We start from the raw sequence: 20,018 nt of genomic DNA on the forward strand, positions 1-20,018 counted from the left end.
AGAAGAAGGAGATTTCTGGTGTAGGTAAATAGATGGGGCTGTTATCAAAGTGAGAGAGAGGATCAGCCAGGAGGAGGAATGAAGAGTTAGGTTGGTTTTATGTTTAAGATTCAAGTGGCTTTTGAGACATTTGCGTGGAGGCATACAAGTCTACAGCTCCAGAAGAAGAGTTGGCTTGGAAAGATAGATTTGGGAGTTATTGGCCTGCTGTGGGAGTGGATGACGTTGTCTAGGGAGAGTGTAAGGGAAGGGAAAAAGAGAAGTTTGGAACCTTGGACACCCTGGGTGACACTAGCATGTTGGGGTTGGTGAAGGAGAAGTAGAATGAAGAAGCATATTCAAGGAGTTCGAAAGAAAACCAAGAGAGCACTGTCCCCTAAGCTAAGGGAGTTTAGTTTCAAGAAGGTCAGGGATGTCTGATGCTGTCAAGAGGTTCCAGAAGGAGTGAGTAGTTTCTATTAGCTCTCTGACAGCAGGGGTTTTTGTCTGTTTTGACCACTGCTGTATCCCTAGCACCTACTATATGTCCCCTGGCACATAGTAAGCATTCAGTAAATTACTGTCGAATGAATGAATGAATTGAAAAGAGTCCCTTGAATTTGGTTACAGAACCACAGGACTTTGGTGAAGCCATTTTGAGAGAAGTGGTGGTGAAGGAAGCCAGATTATAGTGGATTGAGGAATAGATAGGTTGTAAGGAAGCAGCTACAAAGAGAATACTAAGCATAACCAACATGAGCACTTACCATGTGTCAGGCCCTGAGCTAAACACTTTACATGTATTAACTCATTTAACCTTCCCAGCAGCCCAGTTATATAGGTATTATGACCCCCATTTTACAGGTGAGGAAACTGCAGCTTAGAGAGGGTAAATAACTTGCCTAGGGAAGGCCTACAGCTAGAAAGTGTTAGAACCAAGATTTGGATCCAGATCTGTCTTCCTTTGGAGTTCAGGTTCTTAGCTGCCTAGGCTACATTTCCTCTAGAGTGTCTTTGTGGCAGGAAGGCAAAAGAAACAGTGAGTGTTTGAGGTGACATGCAGTTGAGACCAGGAAGATTGCAAACATTTTAATGCTGATGAGAGTTGAAAGAAATAATCTGAAGGCTTTGGGAAAAGGGGAAATAATTTATACGAGAGGAGACTGAGAAGAGCTCCAGAGCACAGGTAAAAAGAAACCCCTTCCATCAAGGTGGAGGTCTGGGAGAGGGTACAGGCGGGTGTGTGTGTTGCAGATATTTTTGTCAGCAGGGAGAGGGGAAGAGGGTAGGGATGGTTGAAATTTCTCTTCTGATTGTCTGCTGAGCATAAGGGAGGTGGTGATCAAGTAGACTTGAGGAAGGTGTAGAAAATAGAATGAAGCAAAGGTGGAGATAGGAGATTTTCAGGGTAGCATCACAGTCCCAGCCAAGATAGAGACCATGATTTTGCAGTGGTCCAATCCTGCTCTTTTGTGACTTTTCTCCCTTCCCTCCAGTAGGGTACAGTAGCCAGGGTCAGGGGCACAGCAGGCAGATGTTAGATTGATCCAGGGTTGAAAGTTTTGCCCATTGGTTGTGACAGCGGAAAAGAGACAGATCGCTGAGAGTATTGGCTAGATTGTGTTTGAGGTGATGGATCACTACACATAGGCCAGCAGGGAAGGAAGCAAGGATGAGAGAGGACTGAGAACAGAAGGGAAATAGAAGGGTCATAGTACTGGAGTCTGGAGAAGGTTCAACAGTAGGACTTTGGTGGTAGGAGTGTCCTTGTTCTCAGAATTCCATGTCCAGAGATGACCTGTCTGAGATGAATAAGGCTAAGGCAAAATTACACTACAAGGTACTACAGGGGTAGAAAACTACCAGTGATGTTTATCACTTTACTGAGGGGACTAAGGAAGGGTGCCAAAGATACTTTGTTTTTTTTAATTGTAAACATTTTCTACTGTTTGGTAGTACTGTTTGATTTTTTCTTTTTTTTTTTTTTTGAGACAGAGTCTCAGTCTGTTGCCCAGGCTGGAGTGCAGTGGTGCAATCTCTGCTCACTGCAGCCTCCGTCTCTTGGGTTCAAGTGATTCTCCTACCTCAGCCTCCTGAGTAGCCGGGATTACAGGGCACACCACCATGCCCAGCTAATTTGTTTGTATTTTTAGTAGAGACCAAGTTTTACTGTGTTGGCCAGGCTGGTCTCTTAACTCCTGACCTTAAGTGATCCGCCCTCGTCAGCCTCCCAAAGTGCTGAGATTATGGACCTGAGCCACCACATCAGGCCTGTACTACTGTTTTGATTTTTTAAAAAGATACAAAGTTTTCGGTGAACCCAAAGAGAAGAGTAGGTTTACATGAAAGCAGGGAGATGAGTGAGCTGCAGAGGTAGGAGGCTCTGGTCCTGGAATGGGACCCTGGAGTGTATCTGTCTGTGGAATCACAAGGTCTTAGATCTGAAGAGAAGTAGCTGGAATCTGGTCCCACCCTGCCATTGTTTACAGGGGAGGAAACGGGAGCCCTGAGACTTGCTCAGCTTGGCAGCAGCAAAACCAGAACCAGAAGCAGCCTGTCCTGATTTCCCAGCCCTCTGGTCTGTTTTTCATGCTGCCTCCTAAGCTCTGGAGGCTTCTCAATTTCCTGCTGTCCCAGCTGGACTCATAGCACATGTGCTCATGACATTGCTGGCTGACCGGGCTGTTTGCCATACCGTGCTTCCCACACATCGGTGCTTCTCAGTGTTCAGGTTGTGGGCGGGTGTGTGTAGAGGCGGCTGTACTACTGTCCCCTGCCTATTTCCTGCCCTCTTCATAGCCAGGCAGAGTAGCAACTTGGAGGCGGAAAACCACAGTGGTGATACCCTATTTACATCATTTTCAGTGACCTAGTGTCCCTGCTGTTTTGCCAGCTCTCGTTTTGCTGCCTCCCCCAAACATCCCTCTCATAATTTGTTTAAACAGCAGCCATGCCCCTGTATATACTTCTTTCAGCCCAAACCCAGATGAGTCACTGAGAGAACTTCGGACAGGGATTCTTCACCATGAGATTGATGGCGGGCACTGGAAGAATTGTGATTCTGGAGAAACAGCCCTTAAATGAGGGGCATTGTTCTGGGAAAAAAAGTGCTTTCCTATTCAGCAGATCTGCGAGGGAGTCTGTGACTCTCCAAAAGACTACAGATTTAGGGAGTGCAGTACAGGTGTGTTTTAGAAAAATAAAGTTTAAAAAAACGAAAGATTAGGTATTTTTCTGTCTTCCAAGTAATAGTTCAGATAAACCTGGTGTTTGTGCAGCCTCTCTTGTTTTGTCATGAGGGCGGCGAGCCACGGTAGTTGCATATGGATTAGTTGTGATTTCTCCTTATGTGGCATGCTGAGCCCCAGTGGATTAGAACTAAAGCTCAGGACTTTGGCTGTCTTTTGGATGGCTGCCTGGGTAGATATGCAGATGAGCTCTCCACACAATGATATTGGGGCTCCATGATGTGTGGGGTTGGGAGTGGGGACAAGAAGGCAGAGGATGGGGTATAGTTTTTCCTCACCCTTGCTCCTAGGTTAAGTCCTCATTGGTCTCCCTGTAGAATCTCCTGTGGAGATGGGTTTGTAGCCTGTCTGCTTGGATGGCCCTACAGACTCTGCCTTTAGTATGGTCTTCACCTTGAAGGTCTGCTTGTCCTTTGTGTTGTAACAATGTAATTTGAGGGTTTGAGAATGGAGTTGTGAATTGACCTGGCCCAGAGTTGCTTCAGATTCCCTCCTCTTTGCAGAATGGAGGCAGGTATTGGTGTGGGGATCCATGGTATTTACTGGTAAGGGAAAGAATGTGTTTATTCATGATGGTAGGAAGGGACCCCTTATTGGCTTGCTTCTTGGCAGACCTAAGAGCTGAGATACAGCCATGTGGTAGTGCTCAAGAGGTCTGAGCAGGCTTTCTTGAGATGATCTGAGTGCTTGGATTCCCTCTGCCTGGAGATGAGTAACATTTGAGATTCCAATTTGGTTCTGAGTTCTCTCTCGTTGCCTTCTGCCAGGCCATCCTATCTCTGACATTGCAGTGCCATAAAAAGTCATGGATGTTGTGTTGCCAGTGGGATGAATGTTTCTCCAGGAAAGAATAGAATAGAGAGGGGTTCATTAAGTTAAGGCTTGGGGCTATAACATCAGAGCCATCCTGAAAATTAAGGGAAGAACCAGTAGGAAGGTGAGAAGAGACAGTGTATTCATATTTTGGCTTGGCATTCTTTCTGCATAGGCAAGGATCTGTAAAGCTATATTAGGTACTACGTTGGCTCATACTGGATGACCCTTCACTGTTAGGGTAAAATCTACCTTGGACAGAGAACCTGTTTGGGAAGAGGAAGAAAGGAAGCAAGATGGACTGGTGACCCTGACCTTCTCTGAGGTATCAGTTGCATCATTTCAGGCTTCCTCTGCATGGGAGATCCTTCTGTCATCTGCTCCATTAGCTCCTAGGCTTTTGCAAAACTGGAAACCCTTCATCTGGAGCCGTCAAGAGCAGTACTACTTAATATGCCAATCTGCAATGAGATAAGAAGCATATGTACCAGAATGTAAAACTGATCTCTTCTTCAAGAAAATCTTGGCCGGGCGCGGTGGCTCAAGCCTGTAATCCCAGCACTTTGGGAGGCCGAGACGGGCGGATCACGAGGTCGGGAGATCGAGACCATCCTGGCTAACACGGTGAAACCCCGTCTCTACTAAAAAATACAAAAAACTAGCTGGGCGAGGTGGTGGGCGCCTGTAGTCCCAGCTACTCGGAAGCAGAGGCAGGAGAATGGCATAAACCCGGGAAGCGGAGCTTGCAGTGAGCTGAGATCCGGCCACTGCACTCCAGCCTGGGCGACAGTGCGAGACTCCGTCTCAAAAAAAAAAGAAAATCTTTTATGAAAAAATGTTAGAACTAGACAGTGTGTTCACTCTGACATAACTGATTTACATTCAGGCTTCATGTAAGTTTTCTATATAGTAACCAACCAGTAACACAGTTTGCAAATTGGCAGCTAATCTGCAGACCACACTGAGAGTAGCATGCTCTAGAGCTGCCTCTCAGTCAGAAGCAGTTGTTGAGGTCATGGAATTGTTTGTTTGGTACAGGCCAAGGGCAGCCAGAAATATAGAGCCCTGGTTAAGAAGAGCTGTCACCCAGAGCATTCAGACATGGGTCAGGGCGGCTACTAAGGAGAAGAGGGGCACAACCGGAATGAAACAGCTGAACAGATGATCAGGCAGTGCCTACACCAAGGGTAAATGCCATGTCCTCCCCTTGCTTTACCACAGGCGTATGAGCTGAGGTACTAGAGCTAAGGGCCTTGGTTTTACCTGTTGCTTCTAATGGCAGGTTGGCCACACCAAGCTTACCCTGTCTTCCCAGGAAAACGGCATACACCAGAGAAGAATGTGTTGGTTGTCTCTGTAGTCACACCTGGATGTAACCAGCTTCCTACTTTGGAGTCGGTGGAGAATTGTGAGTATCATCCTGTTCCCTGTCTTAGAAGAGCAATCTCTTGTCTGAAGCTATAACTCTGGATGGCCTGGCCTAAACTGCTGATGCTCGGCCTGGAGTCCCCCTTGACCATGGGGACCAAGGGTCACCAAGTGCTGAGAGCCATGGAAGATGAGTTTTTTCCTATGCAGAAACTGAACCAGTGCTAAAGGTTGGCTGTGGAATGTCGCAGTAGCTCTTCACTGAGTCCCACAGGATACCTACCTGCTGGACTGAATACATTTCTATTTTAGGAAAGTGTATACTTCGCTAGTTTTCTCTAATAGACCCTACATTGGGGGAAAGAAGGGGTTCTGGTCACTTACACTGAGATGAAGTTAAGTATTCAGTCCAGTGACTGCCTCCTGTCTTCCCTGAGCAGCATTTGGGGACTTCTCAGACTCCAAAGTGAACATTTGAGTTTTGGCTTCCTCACATTCTTGGAGGAAGTAGCCGAAACACAGAGGAAAGGGAAAGGAGGGTGATTACAAAGGCATTGGGAGCATTGCATGCTGTCCTCCCCACTGCAGGCATCCCTGCTCCCTTTGCCAGGAGAAGACTTCTTTCATCTTTCTGCTGTGGACACTGACCCATGAGGTAGGTGGTGCTTTGTACAGAACTCCGCTCCAGCCTGACTCTTGCTGTACATCATCATGCAGGGTCTATAGAATCACTGTGGTGACCACCCTCCCACTCTGGCCCCAGACCAGCCCATCCTGTAGCTGTCTTGCTCTGGGGACATCTCCTCATTGAAAGATTTTTTAAAATGTATGGTCTTAATGTTTTATTTTTTCAATCCAATGATTTATATAGAATATCTGGTCTATAATCTGAGAATAGAAAACCTTAACCAACTAAATGAGTTCATTTCTGTCATTTCAGATACCCTGACCATAAATGATGACCAGTGTTTACTCCTCTCTGAGACTGTCTGGGGAGCTCTCCGAGGTAACAAATTGGGGCTGATTAAAAGAGAAAGAGAAAGGATGATGTGGGAAGGTTGGTGTTGGTGGAGTTCAGTAGCCCAGTCCCTGCTCACTGCAACCTCTGCCTCCTAGGCTTAAGCAATCTTCCCTCTTTAGCCTCCCAAGTAGCAGGATTACAAGCGCCCGCCACCACGCCCAGCTAATTCTTGTATTTTTAGTAGAGATGGGATTTCACCATGTTGCCCAGGCCAGTCTTGAACTCCTGAGTACAAGTGATCCACCCATCTCGGCCTCCCAAAGTTCTGGGATTACAGGTGTGTGCCACCTCGCCCAGCCAGGAAGCTTTCTTTATGGGAACAGTTGGCGTGTTTTCCCATCTCTGTGGAGCTGTCCCTGGAAGTTGACAGGTTTTACCCTGTGCAGCATCAGCAGGGGCTCTGGGAAGCAGTGGGGGAGTCTGCGGGCTGACGCTCTAGGTGTCAACAGGGGACAGGTAGCTGGGGGACAGGGGGAATGATGCTACCACAGACATTGCGCATCCAGCTCTTGCTAAAGACATGTAATTGGAAAGGTATTTTGTAAAAGGAAAACTATAACAAAAGAAATAGATACATGCAAGAGAAAAGATAAATAGTAGTGAAATATTTAGAACTACATTATTTCTGGAGAAAATGAGTTTACTGGCTAAACTGTCAGCCCTTGCCCTTCCTCTGGGTTTGCTGAGAAGGTATTTGGTGCTTAGATATAGACTTAGCCAAGTACCTCTCCCACTTTTGGTAAACCCTCTGCTGGTGAATGATGAGGGAAATTCTCTCGGAATTCCACACCTTGCTTTGGTTTGTCTTCCTTCCCTTTCCCCACTTCTATGCTTGGAACAACAGCATGCTGCCTCCCCTTCCTGCCCTCTTGTACCTTTGGTGCAGGTGCCGATGGTAAGGGAGGACCTTGGACTCCAGAATGCTGGGTGTCAGAGTCAGAGTGGGGAGAAGCCAAAACAGTACACTAGCAGTCTGCTCAAATCAGGTGCTGAGTGACTACTGAAGTCTCATGGATTCTTTCACTTTGAAATTGGGGACTCTGATAATTTTTCATGGGGCTCTGCAGGGTTTCCAGAAGAGGGTCCCCAGCTGTTGAGAACATACAATGCCCTGGATTCAACATACCTGTGTGTGGGCCTTGCTAGACTCTAGGAGACAGTGTCAGTAGACTAGGGGAGTCCTTCTCTATAGGGCAGTTGCTGTCCACCACACCTCAGCTCCCTATAGCTGGGTCTCTTCTCAGTCTCTGAAGAGGAAGAGTGGATGACGTTTTTTTAATTTTCTAGGTCTAGCCATGAACCCAGGCTCCTTGGAAACCCAAGCTTATGATCACTTTCTCACAATTTATTCTGGGACCCCTTTTCTCAGCTCTGTCAGCTCCTGATAGGGGTTATCCATGGAAAGCCTTGCAGGCTGACTTGTCCCTGTGTCTGTCCTCATGAGTATATGTCTTGGCCTCTCTTCTCAATATTCTTGTCAAGGCACAGGAAATATAGATGAGAGGTATGTGGGTTTTGAAAGTTAGTGTGTTGTAAGAAGGGGCACTAAAACCCTTACTCTGACATCTCCCAAAATGAAATACAGAGTAAAGATGGATACTGGCTTCCTAATATCCCCTTTCCATCAGTGTTAAAAATTGTAAAGCCTACACTACATCCATTTTCACTGTGTACCCAAACATTACGCTCTGCTACATTGAGAACCTTCCGAATAGATACCTCTTTCTCCACTCCCTGAGTCTTTACTCTGCCTCTCTACTTCTTCCTAGGTCTGGAGACTTTTAGCCAGCTTGTTTGGAAATCTGCTGAGGGCACAGTAAGTGTGGACCCTCAAAAAGGGCTGCTTTTTCATCTCTGGGGTTTGATCCCAATGTTGAGAATCCTAGAAAAATCTTGTTTTGCCTTAGGATCCTGGTGACTTGAGATAGCCCCAGTAGAAATGGAAGAGGAGATGTGGGTGGAAAACTGGTTTGTTAGATTTGGTCTGTTTGGAATCACTGTAATTTGGTTCCCCTGAGTCATCATTTAGTAATGACCTTGAGGCCACACTGCTTTGAAGAAAATGAACTATGTTAACAGGAAAATCCAGAATTTTTAGGCTGAGTGGTGTATGGGACAGTTGTATTAGGCCGGCGTTGGACAATTGCTCTATGGGAAGGTGGCTGCTCATGGTCATTTATAGAGGTGGGGAGCATTTGGGGAGAGAGTGACCCTGAGAACAGTCAAAGATTGGCTTTTTAAGAATCCTGGGAGAGGTATCGTCATCTCCCTGTGCCCCCGTAGTAAGCTTCCTTTGAATCTGACATGTTCAATGTTTGTTCTGCACAGTTCTTTATCAACAAGACTGAGATCGAGGACTTTCCCCGCTTTCCTCACCGGGGCTTGCTGTTGGATACATCTCGCCATTACCTACCACTCTCTAGCATCCTGGACACTCTGGTACCCAGGCCGTAAGGCCTTCTTCACACTTAAGAGTTCTGGGGTGATGGAGCAATGGACAGACCAAGTTCCAGATTCTTAAAGAGTTAGAGAATGTATGGACTGGGTGTGGTAGCTCACACCTGTAATCCCAACACTTTGGCAGGCCGAGGTGGGCGGATCACCTGAAGTCAGAAGTTCAAGGCCGGCCTGGCCAACATGGTGAAACTCCGTCCCTACTAAAAATACAAAAATTAGCTGGACATGGCGGCGCATGCTTGTAATCCCAGCTACCTGAGAGACTGAGGCAGGAGAATCGCTTGAACCCGAGAGGCAGAGGTTGCAGTGGTTGGAGATCACGCCACTGCACTCCAGCCTGGGTGAAAGAGTGAGACGCCGTCTCAAAAAAAAAAGAGAGAGAATGTATGTAACTCTATGAGCTCCTGGGAAAAATGTAGAAGATGAGCTGCTCCAAGACTCAAAAAACAACAAAGTGTGACTTAAATCTACCTTACAGGCTACCATAGATCAATGTTCAGGCTGTTTCCAGGGATACAAATGTTTAGGGGAATTGGCTTCACTGGCAGAACTAACTTTATTTATTTGTTTTGGAGAAAGGGTCTCAATTTTTTTTTTTTTTTTTTTTTTTTTTTTTGTAGAGCTGGGGTTTCATCGTGTTGCCCAGGCTGGTCTTGAACTCCTGGGCTCAAGCAATCTGCCCACCTTGGCCTCCCAGAGTGGTAGGATTACAGGCATGAGTTACCACACTTGGCCAGCAGAGCTAACTTTAGTTAGGAGAAGGTCATAGGAGAGAGATGTTCAAAGCCTTACCTCTGGGCCCGGTGCAGTGGCTCACACCTGTAATCTTAGCACTCTGGGAGGCCAAGGCGGGTGGATTGCCTGAGCTCAGGAGTTTGAGACTGGTGTGACCAACACGGTGAAACCCTATCTCTACTGAAAATACAAAAAATTAGCCAGGCATGATGGCGCAAACCTGTAGTTCCAGCTACTCAGGAGGCTGCGGTGGGAGGGTCACCTGAGCCTGGGGAGATCAAGGATGCATGAACTGTGATTGTACCACTGCACTCCAGCCTGGACAACAGAGACCCTGTCCCAAAAATAAATAAATAAATAAAATGAATGAGTGAAGGAAGGAGGCTGAGGCACGAGAAGCCCTTGAACCTGGGAGGTGGAGGTTACAGTGAGCTGAGATTGCGCCACTGCACTACAATCTGGGTGACAAAGCAAGACTATGTCTCAAAAAAAAAAAAAAAAAAAAGCCTTACCTAGGAAGTTCCTAATTCTCTTGAGTTTTAATGTGCAGTCTTATCTGACAGTTCGCAATCCAGTTCCTGTGTCTGCCTTTTCCTTTGCTCCTGTGACGGAACCAAAGGAGGCAACACATCTGCCAGCCTTGGCCTCTGAGATTATGAGTTAAGAGACTACTAAGTTCCCAGGAGGTCTCACAGTTGGGATTAACATCAGTCAGACAACACAAACGGCAAGAGGAAGTGTTGCTCTTCAGGCTTTTGGAAGATTCCAGGGTACCACAGTAGCTGCAGCCCTCCTCTTAATATGGCCAGAATTTATTTCAAAAAGAGGAAAGACCACTTCTATCATCCATCTTTGGATGTGTTCTGAGAAAAGTAGAAGTGTGCTGGGCCTTCCCTCCATGCCATCCCTCCCTGATGGGAAGGTTTGATAGAGAGACCCCATATACACTTAATTGAGAGCTGAGGCAGGTCAAGCCTGTAGGGGTGTGAGGAGCGGCCTGAGAGCCTGCCCAACATTGCAAGTTTGAGGCTGAAACGGGAGAGACTGTGATGGTCACAGTGTGCACCTTAACCTACAGGATGTCATGGCGTACAATAAATTGAACGTGTTCCACTGGCATCTGGTAGATGATCCTTCCTTCCCATATGAGAGCTTCACTTTTCCAGAGCTCATGAGAAAGGTATGTCCCCATTTCACTCAGACCAAGTTTATGGGTCAGTGTCTGAATCTGGCTGTGGCCCTCCTGGCAAGAACAGGGTCTCTCATCCTAGCCAGTTGGTTTTAGACCAATATAGGGGAAGGACACTGGATTTGGAGTCAGGAGACTTGAGTTGAAGTCCAAAACTTTGCCAGTAATTTTCCTTGTGACCTTCAGGAGAGAATCTCTTCTGGCCTTATTCCCTTTTTCTATGTATTTATATTCTGTTAAATGGACTTAATATTAATACCTGCCATGATTATCTCACTGGCATTATGATACTCAGATAAAACAGATGTGATAACTTCTGGGAAATTAGGATCAAGTTTTTTGAAGATAGTCCCTGACACCAAAGGGCTATGGGCAGGTTTCTGGTGTCTGGGGAGTCTTGTGGGCATTTTTAGTATCTTCTACTCTGCTAGCTTTCAGGAAATGTGAACCTGAAGGGTGTCTTGTGCCTTTCAGGGGTCCTACAACCCTGTCACCCACATCTACACAGCACAGGATGTGAAGGAGGTCATTGAATACGCACGGCTCCGGGGTATCCGCGTGCTTGCAGAGTTTGACACTCCTGGCCACACTTTGTCTTGGGGACCAGGTAAGAATGATGTCTGCGGCCAGAGGGACTCTGCTCATTATGCTCAGAGTGAAGCTTCAGGGCACTGGCTCATGGAAGTGGCATATTCCAGCCTTGGTCCTTGGAAGAATGTTTTCCATTGACTTCTTCCACCTGGGAATTTAGATAGGAAGAACTCACTTTGGGCAGTGGAGGCCACTTCTTACTATTAAAATATGTACTGTTAGACTATGTAAGGGCACATTTTTCTTAGAGGCTGTTGCAGGTAGTTGTGCCTAGAGTGGATGCTGAGGAATCTGACCACCAGGGTAGAATCTGAAAGAAAGAAGCCCAAGGGCAGCCTGCAGAGGTCAGAGTCAGTCACTACCCCTGCTCCCTTTCTTCTCTATACCCTCCGCCCTCCAGTTGAGTCCCCAACGCAGGTTAAATGACGGTTGAAAAGGGCTACTGGCCTGATAGAAAACTGAAGATATTGGCCGCGCGTGGTAGCTCATGCCTGTAATCCCGCCACTTTGGGAGGCCAAGGTGGGTGGATCGCCTGAGGTAAGGAGTTCAAAACCAGCCTGGCCAACATGGTGAAACTCCATCTCTACTAAAATTACAAAAATTAGCCAGTTGTGGTGGCAGGCGCCTGTAATCCCAGCTACTCGGGAGGCTGAGGCAGGAGAATCGCTTGAACCCAGGAGGCAGAGGTTGCGGTGAGCCAAGATCGTGCCACTGCACTCCAGCCTGGGTGACAGAGCAAGACTCTGTCTCAAAAACAAACAAACAACAACAACAAAACCCCGAAGATATCTTGTGACCTCAGCAGCAGAAAGTAGTCTCTGGGCCAAGGGAGATACTCCTTAGGAAATGTAAAAAGATTCTGGGTAATGGTTGACCCCACCTACAGGAGGAGATAGAAAAGAAAGATTTTGCCAGTTTGGCTGGATTAGACCCCTCCTAAAGGCCTGTGAGGAGAGCAACCTTGGGAGCAAGGGTGGTGCCTGCTAGAAGCAGTGTGTCAAGGCAAGAGTGTGTGCACTGACAGTTGTCTACTGAAACTCAGCCTCTGCCTGTCTATGATTGTGGATATATTTGTATCTTTTTACTGCAACTAAATGGTGGTGACTACCAGTGTCTGTGAGTGCCTACCTAAATGTGTGTGATGTTTATGAATACACTTGTCTTACTTTGTGTGACTTGTGTCCTTACGTGTAGGACTGTGCTTGGGGGTTTATGTATTTGTGACACTCGTATGGGGTTTTCTGTCGGCTTAGGTATCCCTGGATTACTGACTCCTTGCTACTCTGGGTCTGAGCCCTCTGGCACCTTTGGACCAGTGAATCCCAGTCTCAACAATACCTATGAGTTCATGAGTGCATTCTTCTTGGAGATCAGCTCTGTCTTCCCAGATTTTTATCTTCATCTCGGAGGAGATGAGGTTGATTTCACCTGCTGGTATGAGCCCTTTGATCTTCCCTTTGTGGCCTGATCAGTTGCTTACTCAGAATAGATGTTAGCCCCGAGGGGCCACTTAGCTCAGCTGCTGCTCTCAGTGGTCTGTATGGACTCACATTGCTCAGGGTTTAGGCCTTCCTCGGCCCATCTACATAGAGATCGTACCTGATTTGGGCAAGGCATTCACTGTGAACCTCTTCCTTCCTACTCTCATTTCCTTGAGGTATTGATAGAAAAACCAGCCCTGGACACAGAATTGTCTTGGAAAAGTTCAGGATAGAGAAAAATAATCCCTGTTTATGAAGGCTTAAAATTGTCTGGTTGAAGAGTCAAGACACAGAATTCAAGACTAATAGATGACAGTGTCTAATTAGTATTCAGTTGTAAAGTCCAAACCCTTGGTTCTGGTGAGCTCAAAAGAGGCTGAGGGGCTTCTTTGAGAAGAGGGCACCAGAGCTGAATCTGGGGAAATGATTTGGCTTTTTGGAGATATGAGCAGGGGAGAATATTCCAGAAGGAGAACAATGTGAGCAAAATGTGGACGTTGTAACCCAAGGGATCTGCAGCAGGTAATAGACAGCAAGGCTTGTCATCCAACTGGAAGAGCAGATAGGAAAGCCGGAATCCAGTGTGCTGGAGCTCTTAAGTTAAGACCTTGGATCCTCATGTTGCAGTCCAGAGAGGATTAACATGTTTTCTCTTTGGGAGTTTGAACTTAAAACTCTTCAGGTCCAGACTCAGCCTTTCTCAACCTGTGTCAATAGCCCACCTGCTTCACATAACTTTGCTTGGTCACACTTTCTACATGTAGGGCTTCTGAGATCCTTGCTTATCTGATTTTTCAGGTGAAAAGAGGAAGTTGTAGGGGGCCAGGTGACTAATCCCCAGGCATTAGGCTTTCAGGATGTTGAAATATTAATCTTCATTTTCTCTTGGGATTCAGGAAGTCCAACCCAGATATCCAAGACTTTATGAGGAAGAAAGGCTTCGGTGAGGACTTCAAGCAGCTGGAGTCCTTCTACATCCAGACGTGAGGAGGGAAGGAGGGCAGGTGGGGTCCCTTGGGGGTCCTCCTGTGGGGTCCTCCCTTTCCATACCAGAGTCAGGCCCTGCTTGGCCATTGTCTGGCCCCTGCAGGGTTCCCTTGTCCTTTGTCCCATCCTTTCAGGTTTGGAGTGGTCAGTTTCCAACCCTGGGGAAAGACACTGCTTAATGAGGAATAGGCCCCTGGCCAGGCTCAACCCCTAGAGCGCTGGCACAAACAGTCTAGAGCCCATCTGAGCTAAGCAGACACTTACGAGACACTCCTCTCCTCTCCAGGCTGCTGGACATCGTCTCTTCTTATGGCAAGGGCTATGTGGTGTGGCAGGAGGTGTTTGATAATAAAGTAAAGGTGAGCCGGGGCAGAGAAGAGAAGAAGCCACCGGCGGTGCCTCCCTCTGGTCTCCCCAGCTCCTCCCTGCCTCTACAGAGACTGAACCTCCTGGTTTGGATTGGGCTTTAATGGTCAGAGCACTCTCGTTTTCTCTCTAGAAAGGCCACAGAGTGCTGGGTGCAGTGGCTCACGCCTGTAATCCAAGCACTTTGGTAGGCCAGTGCGGGTGGATTGCTTGAGCCTAGGAGTTCAAGACCAGCCTGGCCAACATAACGAAACCCTCGTCTCTACAAAAAATACAAAAATCAGGAGGCTGAGGTGGGGGTACCGCTTGAGCCCAGGAGGCACAGGTTGCTGTGAGCCCAGATGTGCCACTGTACTCCACGCCTGGGCAACAGAGTGAGACTCTGTCTCAAAAAAACCAAAGGCTGCTGTGGTATGAGCCCTGGGTTTATGTGTCAGAGTTTCTATCTTCCCTCACTACAAACCTGATTAAGAACTATTTCTGGGCCGGGTGCGGTGGCTTACGCCTATAATCCCACCACTTTGGGAGGCCAAGGCAGGCAGATCACGAGGTCAGGAGATCGAGACCATCCTGGCTAACATGTTGAAACTCCATCTCTACTAAAAAACATACAAAAAATTAGCTGGGCGTGGTGGTGGGCGCCTGTAGTCCCACCTACTTGGGAGGCTGAGGCAGGAGAATGGCGTGAACCCAGGAGGCGGAGCTTGCAGTGAGCGGAGATCGTGCCATTGCACTCCACCTTGGGTGACAGAGCAAGACTCCGTCCCCAAAAAAAAAAAATCTATTTCTGCTGCTAGGTTACTTGGATAGGCTGGATTTTTCTTCCTAAATCATAGATTAGGGTCTTCTGGGTCTGTGGGACCAAGGCTACCTTCTCCTTTATTGTTGATCAATAAGATCCCACTCCTGTCACATGCAAGGACTCTTAGGAGCCTTGTCCCATTCCCAGAATCATCTGGAGACTTTTGGACATGACAGCTCCTGGGTCCCCCTGCTTGCCTCCCTCAGCTCACAGCTGGTATTACTGTGTGGACAGGGAGGTTGCAGAGGGACGGAGAGGAGAGCTGCAGGGAGGCCTCTTAGGGCCCTGGGTTCCTTGGCCTCTGTCCTGAGGTGTGAGCTCAATGGTCAGGAGTCACAGAGACATACTTTGCTGCTGGGGAACAGAGGGAGCACACACCTGTAGTCCCACGTTGCCTGTGTGTGAATAAGGCCCAGGAATCTCCTCAGCTTTATGTCCTTACTGCCATTTGACCTTTTATAACAGATTCGGCCAGACACAATCATACAGGTGTGGCGAGAAGAGGTCCCAGTGAACTATATGAAGGAGCTGGAACTGGTCACCAAGGCCGGCTTCCGGGCCCTTCTGTCTGCCCCCTGGTACCTGAACCGTATATCCTATGGCCCTGACTGGAAGGATTTCTACATAGTGGAACCCCTGGCATTTGAAGGTGAAAGCAGGGAGCTCTCCTTGCTGACCAAAGGAGGCTGGGCTGGGGCACAGGATGGGAGGCAGGAAGGTCTGGGCCAGACATTTCCGATTAGTAAATGAAACAGCTTAGCTGGGGTGAGGGCCACGTTGTGAAGGTGGTTGAGACGGACCCTAGAGTTACCCCACCATCACCAGACTGTTGTTGCTTGTTTTCCCTCAGGTACCCCTGAGCAGAAGGCGCTCGTGATTGGTGGAGAGGCTTGTATGTGGGGAGAATATGTGGACAACACAAACCTGGTCCCCAGGCTCTGGTAAGGGTTTTCGGGGGAAGGTGGAGGGTTGGACCTGAGAGCAGGGGTTCTCCCTTACCCATTCCCATCTAGCCACCTCTGGACTAGTACCCTCCTTTCAGGCCTGAGAGAGAGCAGGCCATGCGACGAGCCTTCTGAAGATTTGTATGCAATATTCACTCTCCACATGACTTCCATCTATATCCCTGCAGCCACCCGTTAGGTATGTGGGATAGGGATTGTTAACCTCACTTTCCAGAGAGATAATGAGGCCGGGAGAACATCGGTGACTTGCTGAGGATGCAGTGCAAGCATCCATGATTCCTGTAATAAGGCTTCCTTCTGCTCTTTTCACTGCAGCCTTACCAAGTGTGGTTGGTTGTGCAGAATTTACATTTTAAGGATATCTGCTGCTGTCACTGTCATTGTGGTTAATGATGCCTCAAGGTTTATTCTTATTCCCATATCTTTGAGAGAGGAAGAGAGTGGGATTGCTACCCACATGTTAATGAAGGTGCAGCTGAGCCCTAGAACTTTCTGGGAGCCATCCAACCTGACTGTAGCTCATAACAAGGTATTGATCACTTCCTTTGGCCTGAGCTAGTCCAGGGCACCTAGACAAGAGGTAGCAGCCTGTGGATGTCCAGCACCTTTGCAGGGAATACAGAGCCCAATCTGGCACATGCCCCCTTTCCTCCAGGCCCAGAGCAGGGGCTGTTGCCGAAAGGCTGTGGAGCAACAAGTTGACATCTGACCTGACAATTGCCTATGAACGTTTGTCACACTTCCGCTGTGAGTTGCTGAGGTAAGCAAGCTGTGGGGCCTTCGCAAGGCGGGGTAGGGCAGATCCAGGGCTGGGGAACCCCTTAGAGAGAGGAATAGAAGAATAACAATAGCTAACACTTACAGAGGCTTATAGTCGGCCCTCATCCATGGATTCAACCAACTGCGATAAAAAGTATTCAGGAAAAAAAATGCAACAACAAAAAAATACAAATAAAAAATACTGTATAACAACCATTTACATAGCATTTATATGTATTAGGCATATGTAATCCAAGATCATTTCAAGTATATGGGAAGTTGTACATTGGTTATATGCAAATACTATGTCATTTTTATATAAGGGACTCCAGCATCCTTGGATTTTGGTACCCACGGGGGTCCTGAAACAAATCCCCTGTGGATACTGAGGGACAACTGTATTTTATGGCACACACTGTGCTACATTTGTTACACATATTGTCTCATTTAGTCTTCACCACAACCCCGTAAGATAGGTGCATTTTTATCCCCAGTTTAGAGAGAGACACTGAAGCACAGAAGTTCAGTACCTTGCCCAAAGTCGCTAAGAAGCAGGATTTGAACCAGGCTGACTTACAGGATCTCATGACACCTTTGCCTCTGTCAGGGATGTGCCTGTGTAAGATAGCCATTTCCCTGATTGATTCGTTGGCTAGGTCTTGAGAACTTGGGGGACATAGCGTAATGCAGAGCAGAGTCCTGGGCTGAGAGTCAAGCGTGGTGACGTCTAAGCCTCAACTATGTCATTCACTGGGTAACTTCCAGCTGGTTCTCTAAGCATGTTGCTTACTTGGATAATAAGGGAAGCATGCCTAGAGGTCCCCTAAGGACACTGGTCAGTTTATAGTCTGAGACCCAAGGACAGGATTTCACGTCCATATTCATGGACAGGACAGCACCTAAGTCCCCCAGTGCCACCACATTTACAGCATTTTAGAATCAGGAACAGAGGGCTAAGTAGGCCAGGAGCATTGGCTGCTTTTCAGACCTCTACCTATTTTCCAAAGGGATTGAGTTATTTGGGGTTAGGGTACAGAGATAGGCAGGATAGAAATAGATGTTGCCAACATTTCTGGACCTCCAAGACCTGTATCAAAATCACATGAGGCACCTGTTCAGCTTGCAGATTCTTGCCCATACTTTGCCCCACCCCAAGTGAGAATCTGTGGAAGTGAGATCACCAGGTACATCTGGTATACAGTGACAGTTTGAGAGTCACCGAAATGGGGAAGGAGAGACTGTTGACGGGTGTGAAAAGTGTTGCTGGGTCCCCTTCTGAGGGGCTTATCTTGCCATTTCTTCATATCCTCCTGCAGGCGAGGTGTCCAGGCCCAACCCCTCCATGTAGGCTACTGTGAGCAGGAGTTTGAACAGACCTGAGCCCCAGGCACTGCGGAGGGTGCTGGCTGTAGGAGAATGGTAGTGGAGCCAGGCTTCCACTGCATCCCGGCCGGGGGACGGAGCCCCTTGCCTGCGTGCCCCTTGCCTGCATGCCCCTGTGCTTGGAGAGAAAGGGGCTGGTGCTGGCACTCATATCCAATAAAGAGTAATGTGGCATATTTCTATAATAAACATGGATTACCTGTGTTTGAAAAAAAAAGTGTGAATGGCCCTTAGGTAAGGGCACAGCCAGGCAGGAGTCAGTATCTGCCCCTGCGATCTTTTAAGTTGAGGGCTGGGAATGAAACCTGTAGCCTTTGTGCTACTCTGCTTAGCCTGTGAGCTATGTCACTCCCCTCCCACTCCTGAACATATTCCAGACACCTGCCCTAATCCTCAGCCTGCTTACTTTACTTCTGCATTACATCTCCAAGGCGTTGGTATATGGAAAAATGTAGGGGCTTGGAGGCGTTCTGGACAGTGGGGAGGGCGCCAGACCCAACCTGGTCATAGAATAGCCTCTCCCCCATGCATACTTATCCACCTCCCTCCCCTAGAGCTATTCTCCTTTGGGTTTCTTGCTGCTTCAATTTAATACAACCATTATTTGAATATTATTAAACACATATTGTTCTCTAGGCACTGTGGTCAGTGAGTTTTTTTTTTTTTTATGTTTTTGTTTTTGAGACAGAGTCTCACTCTGTCACCCAGGCTGACAGTGCAGTGGCACCATCTTGGCTCACTGCAACCTCTGCCTCCTGGGTTCAAGTGATTCTCATCCATCAGCCTCCTGAGTAACTGGAATTACAGGCATGCACCACCACGTCCATCTAATTTATGTACTTTTAGTAGAGATGGAGGTTTCACTACATTGGTCAGGCTGGTCTTGAACTCATGACCTCAGATGATTGCTTGGCTTGGCCTCCCAAAGTGCTGGAATTAGAGGCTTGAGCTGCCGCACTTGGGCCTGTGGTAAATAGTTGAATTTGAAGGACTCAGGAGGCCCTGGTCAATTCCAAAATAACGCAGACGACTTACATCGCCCTCCTCCCAACCATTTTCAGCCCAAAGCATATTTGCAGGGAGTGGATGGTGGTATGGAGGGTGTGAAGGTGGACTGTGGCTCTGGAGAGGGTCTTTGCAGATGTGATTTTCTCTAGAAGGAAATGTCTCGTCGTGGACCCAGACTGCCCCCTGGTGGTTTCAAGTGCAGAAGTGACACTGTAGGCCAGAGGCGGGGGCAGTAATGCATCGCAGCCATTTTAGGTGAGGATTTCCTTAACTGTTATTTGTTAAGTTCTTTGGCTGGGCCCTGGTCTGGGGGTACAATGGACAGGTTTCAGGCATTTTTTCCAGAAAGCTTACAGTGTAGTGGATACAGAAACTTGGGGAAGGCAGGACTGAGAAGGATCTGAGTAAAACTCGGTCCTTCAACACCATCCTTCAGCCCCTGGGTCATGTTCCTTTGAGGTCCTGGTGGGAGGTAGACCAGCCTAGCCTTGTGCTGTTCCTGTAAGGATAGGGTGGGCATTTTCTACCAACAGAATTCTTGGAATTTTCACACAGCCCAGCCTAGCCAAGTCCAGGGCTATAGCCCAGATATACATAAGTTAAGGTCCCAGCACTGGCACCCACCACAGGAGCCCCCTTACCTCTATTACCCAGAAGCTTTTAGGAGGGGTGGTCCCCGGACAAGGACCCTGCAGAGGTGCAACCCTGCTTCCATCCTGGTCATAACTTTCACGTTACTATTGCTTGGGATAATGTTAAATAAAAATAGCAGACACTGAGTTTTATGTGTCAAGTGGATGAAGGCAGAGATTGTGATACACTTGAGTTAAAGCAGTAAGGTTCTGTCATTTTATATTCCTGTTGT

At 47.7% G+C, this 20,018-nt stretch overlaps 1 protein-coding gene across 6 annotated transcripts in view; it reads left to right on the plus strand.

Moving 5' to 3' along the window:
- Positions 1-20,018, plus strand: part of HEXA (hexosaminidase subunit alpha) — a 56,770-nt gene that overhangs the window by 15,596 nt on the left and 21,156 nt on the right. For 4 of the 6 annotated variants that reach the window (XM_033189481.1, XM_033189482.1, XM_033189486.1 and 1 more), the window contains exons 2-13: positions 5,323-5,448; positions 6,349-6,414; positions 8,199-8,245; positions 8,758-8,868; positions 10,700-10,801; positions 11,285-11,417; positions 12,656-12,836; positions 13,780-13,866; positions 14,157-14,229; positions 15,504-15,687; positions 15,889-15,979; positions 16,659-16,763. In XM_033189481.1, coding sequence (XP_033045372.1) covers positions 5,323-5,448; positions 6,349-6,414; positions 8,199-8,245; positions 8,758-8,868; positions 10,700-10,801; positions 11,285-11,417; positions 12,656-12,836; positions 13,780-13,866; positions 14,157-14,229; positions 15,504-15,687; positions 15,889-15,979; positions 16,659-16,763 — 1,306 coding nt within the window. Of the gene's footprint in view, positions 1-5,322; positions 5,449-6,348; positions 6,415-8,198; positions 8,246-8,757; positions 8,869-10,699; positions 10,802-11,284; positions 11,418-12,655; positions 12,837-13,779; positions 13,867-14,156; positions 14,230-15,503; positions 15,688-15,888; positions 15,980-16,658; positions 16,764-18,078; positions 18,353-20,018 lie in introns of those variants that run through there. The other 2 variants (XM_033189484.1, XM_033189483.1) reach the window with 2 other exon arrangements.

Source organism: Trachypithecus francoisi, unplaced genomic scaffold (assembly GCF_009764315.1).
Source record: "Trachypithecus francoisi isolate TF-2019V2 unplaced genomic scaffold, Tfra_2.0 Lachesis_group3, whole genome shotgun sequence".
NCBI lineage: Eukaryota > Metazoa > Chordata > Mammalia > Primates > Cercopithecidae > Trachypithecus > Trachypithecus francoisi.